Raw genomic sequence first — 17,234 nt, 5'->3', positions numbered from 1 at the left:
CAGTTTTGAACCTCCCGCAACCCCACCCCTTGATAAATTTCAGGCCCTGGTTCTCCCTTGAGACTTTTTTTTTTTTTTTTTTTTGGATGATTAAGCTCAGCAATCGCACCACTGCTCCCAAAATGATCCTGTAAAAATGTAAAACTGGACATTAATTTTATGAACCAGTTTTCCAAGAGTAATTTATCCATTTGAAAATGACCCATTCAATTCTTTGAAGGAGTAAACAAACGTGGACAAAGGGGAGCTGGTTGATATTGTGTATCTGGATTTTCAAAAGGCGTTCGACAGGGTACCTCATGAAAGGCTACAGAGGAAATTGGAGGGTCATGGGATAGGAGGAAATGTCCTATTGTGGATTAAAAACTGGTTGAAGGATAGGAAACAGAGAGTGGGGTTAAATGGGCAGTATTCACAATGGAGAAGGGTAGTTAGTGGGGTTCCTCAGGGGTCTGTGCTAGGACCGCTGCTTTTTAATATATTTATAAATGATTTAGAGATGGGAGTAACTAGCGAGGTAATAAAATTTGCTGATGACACAAAGTTATTCAAAGTCGTTAACTCGCGAGAGGATTGTGAAAAATTACAGAAGGACCTTACGAGACTGGGAGACTGGGCGGCTAGATGGCAGATGACATTTAATGTGAGCAAGTGCAAGGTGATGCATGTGGGAAAAAAGAACCCGAATTATAGCTACATCATGCAAGGTTCCATGTTAGGAGTTACGGACCAAGAAAGGGATCTGGGTGTCGTCGATAATACACTGAAACCTTCTGCTCAGTGTGCTGCTGCGGCTCAGAAAGCGAATAGAATATTGGGTGGTATTTAGAAACGTATGGAAAACAGGTGTGAGGATGTTATAATGCCGTTATATTGCTCCATGGTGCAACCGCACCTTGAGTATTGTGTTCAATTCTGGTCGCCGCATCTCAAGAAAGATATAGTAGAATTGGAAAAGGTGCAGCGAAGGGCGACTAAAATGATAGCGGGGATGGGACGACTTCCCTATGAAGAAAGACTAAGGAGGTGGATGTGAAGCGTCTGTTCACGCTTTCCAAAAATACTAGGACTAGGGGGCATGCGATGAAACTACAGTGTAGTAAATTTAAAACAAATTGGAGAAAATTTTTCTTCACCCAACGCGTAATTAAACTCTGGAATTCATTGCCGGAGAACGTGGTGAAGGCGGTTAACTTGGCAGAGTTTAAAAAGGGGTTAGACTGTTTCCTAAAGGACAAGTCCATAAACCGCTACTAAATGGACTTGGGAAAAATCCACAATTCCAGGAATAACGTGTATAGAATGTTTGTACGTTTGGGAAGCTTGCCAGGTGCCTTTGGCCTGGATTGGCTGCTGTCGTGGACAGGATGCTGGGCTCGATGGACCCTTGGTCTTTTCCCAGTGTGGCATTACTTATGTACTTATGTACATTCTTTCTGTGAGTAAAAGTCTGCATTGATGGTTCTTTGAGTTTGTGCGGCTGGCAGGAGCTACTGCTTTGCTTTGACTACCACTGTTCTTCACCACCCTCTGGAGGCTGCTCCCCCTAGGTGACTGCCTAGTTCACCTGGTGGTTAAGCCAGCCCGGGCTCTCCCATCTTTCTTTGTCACTCATGAGCCGGGGCAGAAGTTAGTAGACTGCATTGTGGACAATTCTCTGCCTGAATATAAGGCTAGATAAAAATTGCAAGGCTCAGCTATCTTTCCTCCTGTGGCAACACAGAGCTTATCCCAGCTCCTGCTTTCCCTCCAGTAATTTCCCAGGCTTCACAAATACAGGATGTTACATTTTCAACTATATTATGTATTTGCTGAATGTTGATTGAAAAGTCCCACCTCTCCATAACACTTTTGGCCTACATCGCTGTTTAAACAAAATGGCTTCCTCAGGGATTGAGTGGAAGTGCAAGATTGGGGGAGGTTTAAGGGATTGTTAGGATTCATTTACCATGAGCTCATTAGCAGACTCCAGATGTACCAATTGTTCTTTGTCATGCCAGTATTCATGAGTGGGTTTGGGAGCTGTTGCTAATAATCAAATGATCCTTCTCCTCCTCTTATAAGCCCCCACTTAGAGAAAATGAAACCAAAAAGATGTTGACTTTAGAGTAGGTGGGCCAAGAGGTAAGGGTAAAATAAACGTAGCCTATACTGGAGCGTGCTATATGAAGCGATACAGAACTGGGGCTGGAGATTGCCGGGTGCAGTGATACAGCAGAGGTAATGCAGTGTGTCGGTGTTGGACCTCCAATAGTCTAGTTTTTCATTTATCCGCCAGCTTTTGCAATCTCCTTGTAATTCTTGGCCTCTCTCGGGAAGCAATTCCCATATCAGAAGTCTCATATGTTTTGGAGACCGTTTCTGTACGGTAAATGTATACTGTATTGATGCATTGCATAGGGGTCTATGAATGAACAAGAGATAGGGTGGGGAAGCTGATGGAACTCAGTGAAGATAATCTGTGTTTAGCAGTCTATGTAGGATGTCTCTATTTTCCTGAAGGAATCTTAGGGATTCGGCAATAGAAATACTGGGGAATCTGTTAGTGAAGAAGGCAAGAGCAGGAGAGGTGAACATTGGAAGAGAAGTTTAAATAAATTAAACCATACTCTTCCTCACCTCACTGGAGATCTTTCAGGTTCAGCAGTGGTGCACAGATGTTGTTGTCCAAATATTTTGCTGTTGGGAATGACCCCAGGGCTGCTTTATGGTTCCAATGAAGAGAGCCATTTGCTGGCAATTAATTCCCTGTAAATCCAGTCTGCCATCAGGCACCTCTGTACTCTCTCTCTTTTCCCAGGAATATTACATGATCTTGGCTTTGTGTCCTGACTGAGAGGAGAATAGCACAGTGTCTAAGCTGATGGAGACTTGACAGTACTCGTTCCCTTGAGTATGACATTCTTTTTTTTTTGGTTTTCTGTTGGCCCTGTTATTCTTTAAAGTCAGTGAGGTCAAAAACACACAATTGTTGCACCCTGTGGAAGACCAGGGAAAGAATGTAAGCAAAACTATTGCTTCACTGAAGGCTGGAAAGGGCCTCGAGGGCCATCAGCAATGGGGAGGTGTTTCAGGCTGCTAATGGGACATGACTATACCACTTGGAAAGTGCTAACATCTGTTACTCTTAATCAAATTATGGCCTGATCATCAATTTTTATTCTTCACCTTAGGGGCACAATGCAATTTGTTTTTAGCTACAGTGGCCAATCAGAGCCAGAGTAGAAGTGCGTGCCACCTTCTGTGGGGGCCTCGGGGACAAATTAGTTTCTGACAGCTTATTTGCCAAATTAGGAAGTCCTCCCTAGTAAAGCTTGTCAGATGAGATCTGTGAGTTTTATTTTCTGCCTGAAAGCGTGTTTTTAAGGGTGATGAGAAATGGAGGGCCTCTCTCTGTAGGAGAATGCACAAGATTTGTAAAGAGATGTTAAGATGCCTCATAGCTCCTCCTTATAGTGACAGTCGCTTTTCCAAACCTTTATGGTAGGAGGTGGGTATTTTTTACTTTTTAAACAAGGCTCAAATAATTTAATGAGTGTAATGGTGTGCTCATCCCCCATTTTATACAAATTTTCAGCCTTAGCTAAAAGAGTCACGACATTACTGGCCTCAACTCATGGAACTTGACCAAGCGGTCGAGAGATACCCCAAGTACTAGTTAGACCATCTAGAAAACAGATACAGTTCTTGGTTTCCTTATTTTCTGTTTAGTGAAAGACAATATTACTGTTATCCTGTATTCTCGGTTTCTGATTGCATCTCTTGATCTTTGATGTTTTTTCTTTCTCTACATTGTATAGAACAGTCACTTGGTACTGGCACTTAAGGTGTCTTTTTGTTGTCTCCTTTATTACTCTGTCTGAATTTTCTAGCTTTTTCTCAGTTTGTATGGGATTGATGAAGGATGCATTACTGGAAAAATGTGCACTCAGTTTTGACTATGGTCCCAACAATTGCCCCTCCCTGGGTGCAGAGAAGCACAGGGTATTGTGTGAGGAGGGATAGGGCTTGGAGGGGAAGTCCTGTTTGGAAAGGCTGCGGTCTTTGCTTCTAACACAAAAGGCTGCTCAGCTCTTTCCTCTATGCTAGTCTTTATTCACCCATCTTCCTTTGTGTTTTTGCTAGTATTGTGTTAGGCTCAGACTCCCCAGCCCTGCTTCTTGGGAGATGAGGGGAGACAGAATTGGGTGAGGATGGAGAAGAAAAGACAGAAACACATGTGCAGTTGTGGACACCAATGTCAAGTCTCTTCAGCTTAGGTTTCATTGCAATTGGGACCAAAGCGTAGAAGATGACCTGCTGCAAACAGTGATGCAGAAATTATGTAATCCATGATCAAGAGTCAGCTAGGTACACCTGTGATGAGCACTGACCTGATGAGTACTGGAAGCCACTTTTTGTGGCCCCCCATTTTTTTTGTTTAGAGTACTAACTGTAGCTACACATCCTGTGGGGCTACTGTGAACCAGCCTTAACCACACAAGCTGAGCTAGATAAATGAGATCCAGAAAAGGAAAATAGAAATCCCCTTTTTCACTCTGGGCAAGGGAACTTTATGGGAGAATATCTGCATAAAGGACTGTACAAAATTCATAAAATATCTAATGTAAATAAGAGGACCAAGAGGGGGGTAGCAGTGAATTTGTTAAAGGAGTGCATGTATGTAGAAAGGGAATATAATATGCTGAAAAGCGCAAAGAAGGGAGAGGGTTTAGAAGAAGCTGTAGGTCAGGAAGGGGGCTTAGGGGTTGCTCTTCTTGCCCCGAACTCAAATTTATAGCACTTTGAGGTGCTTTTGAGCTCCTGAGGAACAAGCTCTAGTCCCACCTCATGCTGCCATTTCCACATATTACTACAGCAGTAACTTTTCTAAAGTTGCTGCTCATAGTGTGTGCCAATTTGTACACGTAAATCAGCTTTTCACACTTTAAATGGTGCCTTATCCCTTCTAAAATCATAAAAACATAAGACTAGCCATACTGGGTCAGACCAATAGTTCATCTAGCCCAACAGTGACCAATCCTGGTCACAAGTACCTTGTAGAAACCCAATTAGTAGCAACATTCAATGCTACCAAAGTATCGGCCTGCTTATCCGACATTGCTGCCTGGATGGCCAACCGCCACCTGAAACTGAACATGTCCAAGACAGAGCTTATTGTCTTTCCACCCAAACCCACCTCTCCTCTCCCTCCACTATCTATCTCAGTCGATGACACCCTCATTCTCCCCGTCTCATCTGCCCGCAACCTCAGAGTCATCTTCGACTCCTCCCTCTCCGCGCATATCCAACAGATAGCCAAGACCTGTCGCATCTTTCTCTATAACATCAGCAAAATTTGCCCTTTCCTCTCTGAGCACACCACCCGAACTCTCGTCCACTATCTCATTACCTCTCACCTTGACTATTGCAACCTACTCCTCACTGGCCTCCCACTTAGCCATCTATTCCCCCTTCAATCCATTCAGAACTCTGCTGCACGTCTTATCTTCCGCCTAGACTGATATGCTCATATCACCCCTCTCTTCATGTCACTTCACTGGCTTCCGATCAGGTACCGCATACAGTTCAAGCTTCTCCTACTAACCTACAAATGCACTCAATCTGCAGCCCCTCAATACCTCTCTACCCTTATCTCCCCGTACGCTCCTACCTGAAACCTCCGCTCACAGGACAAATCCCTCCTCTCTGTTCCCTTCTCCACCATCGCCAACTCCAGGCTCCGTCCTTTCTGCCTTGCCTCTCCCTATGCTTGGTACGAACTTCCTGAGCCTATACACCAAGCCCCCTCCCTGCCCATCTTTAAATCCTTGCTCAAAGCCCATCTCTTCAATGTCACCTTCGGCACCTAACCATTTCACCTCTATCCAGGAAATCTAGACTGCCCCAATTTGACTGTCTGCACATGTTGTCCATTAGATTGTAAGCTGACTGCACACGTTGTCCTTTAGATTGTAAGCTCCTTTTAGCAGGGACTGTCCTTCTTTGTTAAACTGTACAGCGCTGCGTAACCCTAGTAGCGCTTTAGAAATGTTAAGTAGTAGTAGTACTACCAGTCCCAGGGCAAGCAGTGGCTTCCCCATATCTGTCTCAACAGCAGACTGGAATTTTCCTCCAGGAACTTGGTACCAATCAGGTTGTCACCTCTGTGGGGCAGCACTTCACAAAACCAGAACACTGTACCAGTGATTTCATGGTAAGAATCCTGAAAGGGAACTTTAAAACAATACAGGAAAGTAAGACCTTTGAAGTCAGAATGATTAAATATTTTGACACCCACCAGACAGGACTTAACAAAGATCTGGGTTTTCTAACCCATTATAAACCATAAAATTGTATTGCTTTGTCACCCTCCTGTCTCCATGCACATCTCCCTGTCCCTCATCCACCCGACTCTTCCTGTCTCTCACCTATCCACCCCCATCCTGTTAGACTGTCACTGAAATGCTTTGATGTTTCACTTATATATACTGTCATCTACCAACATTTGCTTATTTCCGATCTGACGAAGGACAACCTTCAAAAGCTAATCAAGAAATGTATTAAGTTATGTCCAATAAAAAAGATATCATCTTATTTTCTTTTCCATGTTTTATTTTTTTATTTATATTTATATTCTATTGATTACCTTTAAAAGTGGACTAACACAGCTACCACACCTCGACACTCCCAACATGAAATTACATTACAAATACTTTCCTTTTCCTCTTTAGAAAGAGGTAAATTTCCGTTGTGTGGCCTTGATCTCAGCAGAAGGGTAGATTCTGAGCTTACATGGGAACTGGGAGCGACACCGACACTTTTTTGGAATGATTTCTCAGGACTTGTCTAGTGATGGCTCTGTGTGTAATGAGAGAATTGTCTTTTTTAAAATTTCATTGGGATGCTGGGCTCAGGTGCCTCAGGTTACCAGTGTCTGAAAGTGCTTTTGTTCCTTACACAAGGGCTGCTAGATTGTTGCAAGGACGGCTCTTCTGGTCGGGCCGTTGCAGAGAACATTAGCCTGCCTTTGTCCCAGGATGCTCCCTGATCTTCCTGAGGATTGTGCTGAGTCTGATATGGTTTTGGGACACTCTGCCAGCCTGCAGCAGATTCCAGTTCAGCCTGTCTGAGGCTGAAAGGGGACTGCTTCTTATTAGTGGGGTGGGGGGATCCTTTCTGTTCAATGCATGTATGTGTGTATGCATGAGATAAACAGTAATCGATTGGCTAGAGTACTTGACAAGATATAAAATAGTTTGGCTTTTCTGGAAATGTCCACAATGAGGGGGAGGGGAGGGGCTCAGCACTTTCCTGCGGTGGGTGCAGTTAATGCCCAACCATTAGGTCCATGGAACCCAGTAGAAAAGGATTCTCTCCTTATTCCGCCCACCACTCTTAGGTAGTCAGAGGACAGGCCCCCTGTGAGCTTCTATGCTATGACTCTGCATTCTGGCACATATATTTCAAATGTTGCTACAAAAATTCTGCAATTCCCTACATGGCAGAGCATTTAAAAAAGCAGGACTGTGTCAGCCATTAATCACACATGATTCCGATAGCAATTATACATCTAGCAAGTGCGTGTGGGTAATGGTATTTACTACACACACCCTGGGCACGAACGATGCTTAGGTACATCCTGTGCCTCAATGGACGTGCGTGTGTGATTCACATGTCAGTACGTATGGGCGTGATGTTTGTAGGTGTGTGAGAGCTTATCCCAACTGGGATTATTTCAGTTTGTATAAAGATGTTTAAAGCAGTTCTAATTACACACTGTCAATATATAAAAGGACTCTTCAGGGCACCACACACTAAAGTGAGGGAGGGAGGCCAGACTGGTGTAGGGATATTAGATAGCAAGGGAAACCTTCAGCCTTGTGCTCCACTCTTTAGGATCCCTAGCCAGCCCTCCCCCTCCAGATTTTGATAATTAATCTTAAAAACCATAACAGGCTGTCTATAACTTTTTTCATGCTTATTTTATAAAGGCAAAATCCATGTGTGTTTCTCATAATAATCCCCAGTGGTGTATAAATGTTATTGCACCGAGGCAGGCGTAATTACATGTGTGGAGTGCGTACCTTGCAACTCAACCCCAGCTCCATGCGAATAAAGCACACGTACATACAGTTAGGTAAGAGCAATTATCCAGGGGAAAATACATTGTACATGCAGAAAAGTCACTTATGTACATGAGCTGTTTGAAAATTACAGACTGATTGATCTGTCATAAGCTCAGGTGACTAGTGCAGCGAAAGAGCGTGGAACGCACATGGGTGGATGCGTTTGAGATGATATTGAGAGCTTTTGCAGTGATTATTGGAGCTCATACATGCTCATGGCTATGAGCTTCACACCTCGGTTAAAAGGTGCAGGAAAGGCTTGTTCACGTGCAATCTGCAAACGCTTCTGTCTTAGGCGAAGTGTCTCACATGCAGTGGTTCATGAAGAACTAGTACAAAGCTATGTGGGAAGAGAACATAGTCTGAAAGACTTTCCTCCCATCTCCTCGGGGAGCACAGAAGTGTAAATTGTTGGAACTATTGGCTCTTTTAAGAGCAGATTAATTCACATAGGAAAGTGACGCATCTCAAATCTGCAGGCCTTTACATGGAGTTTGCCTTTTTATTAATGGGATGGATAGTGAGGGGGCCTCCTCCATTGTCATCTGTGTGTCCCTCAGGATCTTGTGAACAGACGCCTTCGGGCCTTCCTTGGGGTAGAAATCACAAGGAATTGGAGGATGTATCTAACTTTTCTCCTGCGTTTTGCCTTCTGTAATGTAAATGGGGATAGATGTCTCCTTAACAAAATCTGGGAAGGTGAGGTCTTCAAGAGGAGAATTTAAGAACATAAGAATAGCCCATACTGGGTCAGACCAGTGGTCCATCTAGCCCACTATCCTGCTTTTCAGGTCACAAGTACCGGTAGAAACCCAATTAGTAGCAACATTCCATGCTACCAATCCCAGGGCAAGCAGTGGCTTCCTCCATGTCCATTCCAATAACAGACTATGGACATTTCCTCCAAGAACGTGTCCAAACCTTTTTTAAAATCTAGATATGCTGACTGCTGTTACCACATCCTCCGGCAGTGTTTTCCAGAGCTAAACTGTTGAGTGAAAAACTATTTCCTCCTATTTGTTTTAAAAGTACTTGCATGCAATTTCATCGAGTGTCCCCTGGTCTTTGTATTTTTTGAATGAAAAAAAAACCCGATTCACCTCCACCCCTTCTGTAAACCTCAGTCATATCCCCCCAAGCCATCTCTTTTCCAAGCTGAAGAGCCCTAACCTCTTCAGCCTTTCTTCATATGGGAGCAGTTACATCCCCTTTATCACTTTCTTTCCTGTGAAGGACAGAGGTTCAATAGGAAGCCAGTTGAGTACTCCTCTTCCGAGAAATCTGGCTCATAATCTGAACCCAAGGCATGCTCTGAATCAGACACAGAAAAGTATGCCACAGGAGAAGTCCAGGTCTGTTCCTGACTAGAAGTCAAGATCTCAGTGAGGGTAGCCAGTGACCTTGGGTGATTTCATTCAACACTTCAGGAAGCTTCCTCTCTCCCCTCTCCCAAGTGTTCAACATTGACATTAGGGCAGCTGTTATTGACTCCAAGGCGTTTTGAAGCCATGGCATTGAAGAAATCCATCAAGTAAATCATGGGTTTCAAAGACTAAATGCATGACCCTTTGTGTTGATGCTGATGTCAATGCTGCCAAAGCATCCCATTTATCATGTTTTACAGATGTTATAAATTCATCTCCTGGAGCTATGGACAATTACTAATTTTTAATAAATAAAAGTGCTAAACCTGTGTACTTCTAGTAGTACTATCATAAATAATAAGTAGTAGTAAACCTGTAATTGAGGGCTGATTGCTGTATAAGAGCAGCAGGGTTGTTTTGATGATGATCACTTTTCCCTGAATTAGTCAGAGACAAAAAGCTGTACTCTGCCCTTTTTTCAACCATATCATGTGACGCAAGTGGGTGGGTTGTACCTGTATCTGGAAGCATGTGTTAAACTTTGCAATATGTATAGAATTGGATGAGATCTATTTTCTAACAGTATTTACTGCCTTTCCCCTGCAGGTGTGCATGCTGGTTTGAGTAATGATCGCCGGCCTCTATGCCATGGTGATATCATGTGTCTGTGCCATCAGCGCTGTGCCCCTTAAGACCCAAGACAATAGCAGGGACCAACGCATCAATGTTGCTACCAACCATAACCAACACGTCGAGTCAGTTGCACTGCATCTCGACCTGGAGTCCCCCTACCCTAATCTAACCAGCAAGGATTGGGACCTTTACTCCCCCAGGGTGGCCCTCTCCCACCAGGAACCAGCAGGACCTCCTCTACTTTTCCTCATGGAGGACCATGCCGGACAGCTGGAGCAGGCAAACAGGACTTCCAGGGTAAAGCGTGCAGATTCCTCCGAGCAGGGTAGTCCATCACGGCGGGGAGAGCTCTCTGTGTGTGACAGCATGAACATCTGGGTGACAGACAAGCGCAATGCTGTGGACATCCACGGCACGATGGTGACTGTGCTCTCTGAGGTACAGACACTGAGAGGGCCCCTCAAGCAATACTTCTTTGAGACCAAGTGCAACCCATCAAGAGGCACGAGCAGTGGCTGCCGTGGAGTTGATCGAAGGCACTGGATCTCCGAGTGCAAGGCCAAGCAGTCATATGTGCGTGCCCTGACCATGGACAGCGATAAACTGGTGGGCTGGCGCTGGATCCGCATTGACACGGCCTGTGTCTGCACCCTGTTGAGCCGCACTAGGCGGACATAGGAAAGAACAGTGCAGGACTTTATATCTCACATCAGCCACTAAGCTCTTTACTCACTTGCTATTCTGTTTGTACAGAGTATAGATATGTGTATGTATATATGAAGAGAGTGTAACTTATTGGCAAACTGCTTTTTTCCCCCCTACAAAAAGCATGTAAAAGCTGCATCCTGCCCCACCTGTTGCTGAAATGTTTTCCTATTTATTAATTCTTCCATCTTCCCCATAGCTATTTTAATGCTCTGCAGCCAGCCCCCTTCCTAACTTATTTAGGGATGCTGAGTTCCCAGAGCCATGTCCTGTGTGAGAGAAAAAAAATATATGTGTATTTGTTTTATACATATATACACACGTATATATAGGTGTATGTAAATATATATAATATATAGAATTTTTTTTATTGCTGTTGTTACATTGTAATGATTAACCTTATACCAGAACACAATCCCCTCTGTCTCTATTAATAATTATTGCATTACATGTTTTTAATTTAAAAATTCCTTTCTGATCATGCCTGCTACTTCTCTTCCCCTCTGCCCTCACGCAAATGAGGGCCATACTGGGTCAGACCAATGGTCCATTGAAGCCAGTATCCTGCTACCAGGTCACAAGGACCTGGCAGACACCCAATTAGCAGCAACATTCCATATTACCAATGCCAGGGTAAGCAGTAGCTTCTCCCATGTCTGTTTCAATAACAGACCATGGACTTTTCTTCCAGGAACTTGTCCAAACCTTTTTTAAAGCCAGATATGCTAACTGCTGTTACCATATCCTCCAGCAACAAGTTCCAAAGCATAACTCTTCTTTGAGTGAAAAAGTATTTCCTCCTATTTGTTTTAAAATTATTTCCATGTAACTTTGAGTGTCCTCTGGTCTTTGTATTTTTTGAATGAGTGAAAAATTGATTCACTTCCACCTGTTCCACACCACTTAGGATTTATGTGTTTCCCTAAAGCAAAAGAAAACGCCCTTGGTGTCTAAAAAGGAGCTGTTATCTCTCCCTTTGCTGGGCATGTGCCCCCTCGCTCTTCCCACTTATCCGGGGCATACGCCTTATGCCCCCCCCCCCCCTTCCTTCTCAGTTTTCTGAAGGTTATGAGGTCAAAATAGGTTTCTGTTTTAGGTGACTCCAGAGGCGGGTGCTCTCTCTCTCTCTAAACCACGGCCCTTGTTTACTACTCTGGAAAGGTGTGTCCTCTCCAGCAGTAGAAACCTGTGCCATTGAGCCAAGCCATGAAGCAATGCAAAGTCTCCTATATACACGTAGGAAACCAGTCTCTAGTGCTGAAGTGTTGTCCCTAATCACTTTCTCTAGCTCTTACATCTCAAGGAGAAGATGGGAACTCGCATTCTCTCTTTAATCTCTCACTGTTTGCTCTTCTACCTTTCCCTTTCTGTGGCTGGAGCCTGCCTGCCCATTTAAGGGTCACAAAGGTCTAGTAAAGAGTAGATGGCCATGTCTGTCATCCAAGCTCAAAAGGACAGGTTAATGCTTTCCTGGGAATTCTGACTTTCTTAGGGAAGTGAAATTCCCTAAGAAAATTCAACACTACAGATCCTGGCATACATTAGGGTAAAACCAGGCATGGGGGAACAGAGATGGCTGAGGGCAAATATAATTGATGTCTACAAAATCCTGACTGGTGTAGAATGAGTAGAAATAAATTGATTTTTTTTACTCGTTCCAAAAGTACAAAGACTACGGGACTCAAGGAAGTTACATGGAAATATTTTTCACTCAATGAATAGTTAAGCTCTGGAACTGTTTGCCAGAGGATGCAGTAACATCAGTTAGTGTACCTGAGTTTAAAAAGGGTTTGGACAAGTTCCTGGAGGAAAAGTCAACAGTCTGTTGTTAAGATGGACATGGGGAAGCCACTGCTTGCTCTGGGATTTTGTAGCATGGAATGTTGCTACTAATTGGGTTTCTGTCAGGTACTTCAATAGAAATCAAACAAAATAAAACATGGAAAAGAATATAAGATGATACCTTTTTTTATTGGACATAACTTAATACATTTCTTGATTAGCTTTCGAAGGTTGCCCTTCTTCGTCAGATCGGAAATAAGCAAATGTGCTAGCTGACAGTGTCTATAAGTGAAAACATTCAAGCATTACTATGACAGTCTGACAGGGTGGGAGGATGGGGGTGGGTAGGAGGTATGCATGGGGACATCAAAGCATATCATTGATATTCTAACAGGATAGGTGAGGGGAGGGTGATCAACAGAGAAATACAGCTTTATGGTTTATAATGGGCTAGGAACCCCAGATCCTTGTTAAGTCCTTTCCTCTACTGTCAGGTACTTGCAACCTGAATTGGCCACTGCTCGAAGCAGGATACTGGGCTACAGGGACCATTGGTCTGACCCCAGTATGGCTATTCTTATGGAGGAGTAGCCTAGTGGTTAGTGCAGTGGACTTTGATCCTGGGGAACTGAGTTTGATTCCCACTGCAGCTCCTTGTGACTCTGGGCAAGTCACTTAACCCTCCATTGCTCCTGGTACAAAATAAGTACCTGAATATATGTAAACTGCTTTGAATGTAGTTGCAGAAAGGTGGTATATCAAGTCCCATTTCCCTTTCTTATGTGCTATCTGGCTTAGAGGCACCGTAATACTGTGTAAATGAAATTCAGGAACAGTTCGGGGCTGTAGCATCATTCCGATTCTTTTAAATATTCTAATACATGTAAAACCTCATTTCCTGGAAGGTAGAGCCTTGCGCTGTAACTGCTGTGCGGATTCTTTCCTTTCAAATAAAAAGGATTCTAAGTCGCTGCAGCTTTCCAGACCATCCTGGTCCCTGCCAGTTAAAGGCTGGACTTCGGCATTGTGAAGCTCTTGTACATCTTCACCAACCTCTCACATTTGTCTGACCTTTGAAGAGTCCCCCTTTTTGTTTTTATCTAGGTCTGAGCTGGTGTGAGAAGAGCACACTGTGGCAGCAGTGAAGGGATTACGGTTCCTGAGGGAATGGGTGATTTTTTTTTTTTTTTTTTAATCTTTAAAGTTTGGCATCTTGCCTCCTCTCTGCTTTCTGTTACATTGCAAAGGCCTCAGTCCCTACAACTGCTGCAAGTTAAGGGTGAGCCTGCAAAGCGTAACCAGTGCCTGGAAGGAATTAGGCCTGGGCAGTCCTGTGTCCCAAAGAGATGCCTGGAACCTATTTATTTGCATTGCTGATGAAGTCAGGTGTGGAAAAAAGGCTCACTATTACATATTCTTGAGGAGTCCTCAGTCTTGTTCATAGAGTAATCACTGAACTCCACTACAAATGCAGAAAACAAAAACTAATGGAAATAAAGAAAGTTACAGGTTATCTGGCACAACAATATAATGCTTTCAGTGTTAGAGCAGCATCAGACAGACTGCTACAATCCAATCAGGGGCAGAGGGAGGTTAAGTGACTGGGGTAAGGGTCCCCCAGAAAGACATGATTAGAGCAGTACCACAACCATGTCAACCACTGAGAAATGTGCCTTGTTAGTAGCACCTAAGTGACCAGCTTCACAGCTTACAGCTCCTCCATCACCTCCCTTCCTTTCTCACAATTTTCCTCTGTGCAGTCCCGCCTCTCCCTGCAGTTCTTTTTCATTAAGACTCTTTCCCTCTGTAAACAGGAGAGCAGCAGAGGGCTTTATCCGTTCCAGCAATACCTAACATAGAACAGATGAAACATCTGCTGTGTTGCCACAGGAGATCTATACCACCATCCCAGACCAGGAGGCACTATGGGTGAGGGCAGGGAGCATGGAAGTTACTGGTTTGTGTTTCTTTTAATGATACACCAGCAGCCTGGTACAGCTAGGCCTCCTGCTCACGGCAAAGTAAACAAAAGCTTGCCCAGAACCCAAACAAAAAGGCATATAAAAGAGAATCAAATATGATTCACAAGAAGGGAATGTAACGGAGGCAGCACGACTGACCGTTAGTAAGACGCTGGCATCAGGCGAACAGTCCTGCAGGTTCTAGTCTCTCTCTTTCTGGAATGAAGTCCTAAAGGGGTTCAGCAGCTAGGGTGCTCACCTCACCCAGGTCCACCAAACAGGCTGATCTGGTGCTGGGTTTCTTAGAGATTTCAAAAGGAAGCCATAAACTACAGCCTGCAAGCACTAGGGCACAACTTACAGTGGAAGCCACCAGCCATGCCGGCCTCACACAGCAATTCCAAATTGCACCAACCTTAAAGAAACTCCCTGAGCCATGTTACTTTTTATACTGCGACTCTAAATTGCACCAATCTTAAAGACTGGCCGTGAGCCACATCTACCTTACAGAGCAGCCCTAAGCCTTATGCTAACCTTTAAACACTGGCCCCAAGTTGCAGCAGCAGCAGCCTTATAAAGCCTGCATGGATTCACTGAGCTGCACTGACCTTACAGGGAATCCCCAGGCCAAACTGACATTAAAGCATGACCTTGAGTCATGCCAACCTTCAAGACTGGCTCTGAGCCACATCTACTTTATAGAGCCATCCCCAAGTCATGCTGACCTTAAAAAGCGACCCTGAGCTATGCCAACTTTCTGGAATGACCATGAGCTGCAGTGACCTTAAAGAGCAGCCGCTTACTTTACAGCGTACCCCTAAGCTCTGCTGACCCTATAGCAGGCAGCAGGATCATCCGCTAACATACACTCATATCAACTTGTCTTCTTAGTTTTCTTCTTCAGAGGCAATGACAGTAATGAACCTCACTCCTAAACCGGAATGTAATCTCAGTCTGTCAAATTTACTGCTAACGCTGGCCGTGGTACTTACACTGTGCCAAAGACTGCTTCCTTCTGGAGACGTGATAACTACAGGCAACCTACCCAGGTGTGCTTGAAAATTCCTTTTAATAATGGGAAATATTTCTACCACATTCTCTTGATCTCTGACTGCATTTCTTGGCACCTGAGGATCTTCTCTCTCTCCACCCAATTCACAGAATAACCTTTATTATCAATGCAGTTCTTGTGTTTTTCTCCTTCACCTCCACACATGGTTTTCATGCATCCAGTTTTCTATTGGTTGCAATACAGATGCCCCAAGTGATCCTAGTCTCTTCATTTCCCACAGTTCTCTTTTGGTTGTGATCCTTGTGCTTTTCCAGTACAGCAGTACTGTCCGTAATCTCAATACGTGAGGTGATGAATATAATAAAAACAAGAAAGTATTCTCAGGTATATCATTTACATATTATTATATTATCTTGGAAGGAAGGCAGATGAGGGATTTTTAAGATAGAGACATTAAACCTTGGTGGCATAAATGCCTAAAAAGCAGGAACGGGGAGGTACAATCAAGACATTTAAAGAACTCTGTGGCATACATGGAGGAGCCAGGCCTCTTTCAATTGAAAGGAAGCTCTGAAATGAGGGGTCAAAGGTGAAAGGGGACAGATTCAAGAGTAATCTGAGAAAATACTTCTTCATGAAAAGGGTGGTGGTTGCTTGGAACAGCATCCCAGTGGCAATGGTGGAGATGAGGATCTCTGAGGGAAAGGACTGTAGAGATAATAGCTAGTGTGGATGGACAAACTGGATAGGTCGTATGGTCTTTATCTGTGTCATCTTCTATGTTTCTATGTACAGAAGATCTCTGAGGAAGGGATTGTAGAGATTAGTAGTTGGGTGGACAAACACACTGGATAGGTCTTATGGTCTTTGTGTCATTTTCTATGTTTCTATGTACAGAGGATCTCTGAGGGAGAGGAAGGGATTGTAGAGATAAGTAGATGGTTTGGATGGACAGACTGGATAGGCCATATGGTCTTTATCTGTATCATTTTCTATGTACAGAGGATCTCTGAGGGAGAGGAAGGGATTGTAGAGGTTAGTAGTTGGGCGGATGGACAGACTGGATAAGCTGTATGGTCTTTGTGTCATTTTCTATGTTTCTATGTACAGAGGATCTCTGAGGGAGAGGGATTGTAGAGATTCGTAGTTGGGTGGATGGTGTAGGGATAGGCCATATGGTCTTTATTTGTGTCATTTTCTATGTTTCTATACAGAGAGGATCTCTGAGGGAGAGGAAGGGATTGTAGAGGTTAGTAGTTGGGCGGATGGACAGACTGGATAGGCCGTATGGTTTTTATCTGTGTCATTTTCTTTGTTTCTATGTACAGAGGATCTCTGAGGGAGAGGAAGAGATTGTAGAGATTAGTAGTTGGTATGGATGAACAGACTGGATAGGTCACATGGTCTTTATCTGTCATTGTTTTCTATGTTTATTTATCAATTTGGATTTAGTTCATAGCTTTTCCAGCGGTTCAAAGTGTGTTACAGTCAGGTTGAGCAGATAGTTTTCTGTCCCTGGAGGTTTCATAATCTAAGAATGTACCTGAGGCAGTAGAGGTTTAAGTGACTTGTTCAAGGTCACAAGGTGCTGCAGTGTGAATTTAATGATGGTCTAATTTGGTGCATTTTTTTTATCTACATGTTGTTTTTTGCCACACATCACAGCGAT

At 43.8% G+C, this 17,234-nt stretch overlaps 1 protein-coding gene across 3 annotated transcripts in view; it reads left to right on the top strand.

The window, feature by feature from the left end:
* NTF4 (neurotrophin 4) overlaps positions 1 to 11,384 on the top strand; it is a 30,113-nt gene extending 18,729 nt beyond the window's left edge. For all 3 annotated transcript variants that reach the window (XM_030197935.1, XM_030197936.1, XM_030197937.1), the window contains one exon: positions 10,079 to 11,384. In XM_030197935.1, the coding sequence (XP_030053795.1) occupies positions 10,100 to 10,783 (684 nt within the window). In that variant the 5' untranslated portion in view covers positions 10,079 to 10,099 and the 3' untranslated portion in view covers positions 10,784 to 11,384. The remainder of the gene's footprint in view (positions 1 to 10,078) is intronic.
* Positions 11,385 to 17,234: the final 5,850 nt, after the last annotated feature.

The sequence above is a fragment of the Microcaecilia unicolor genome, chromosome 3, assembly GCF_901765095.1.
Source record: "Microcaecilia unicolor chromosome 3, aMicUni1.1, whole genome shotgun sequence".
Taxonomy (NCBI): Eukaryota; Metazoa; Chordata; class Amphibia; order Gymnophiona; family Siphonopidae; genus Microcaecilia; species Microcaecilia unicolor.
Note: the sequence above shows the minus strand (reverse complement) of the source record. Positions and strands in the feature narration are given on the sequence as shown.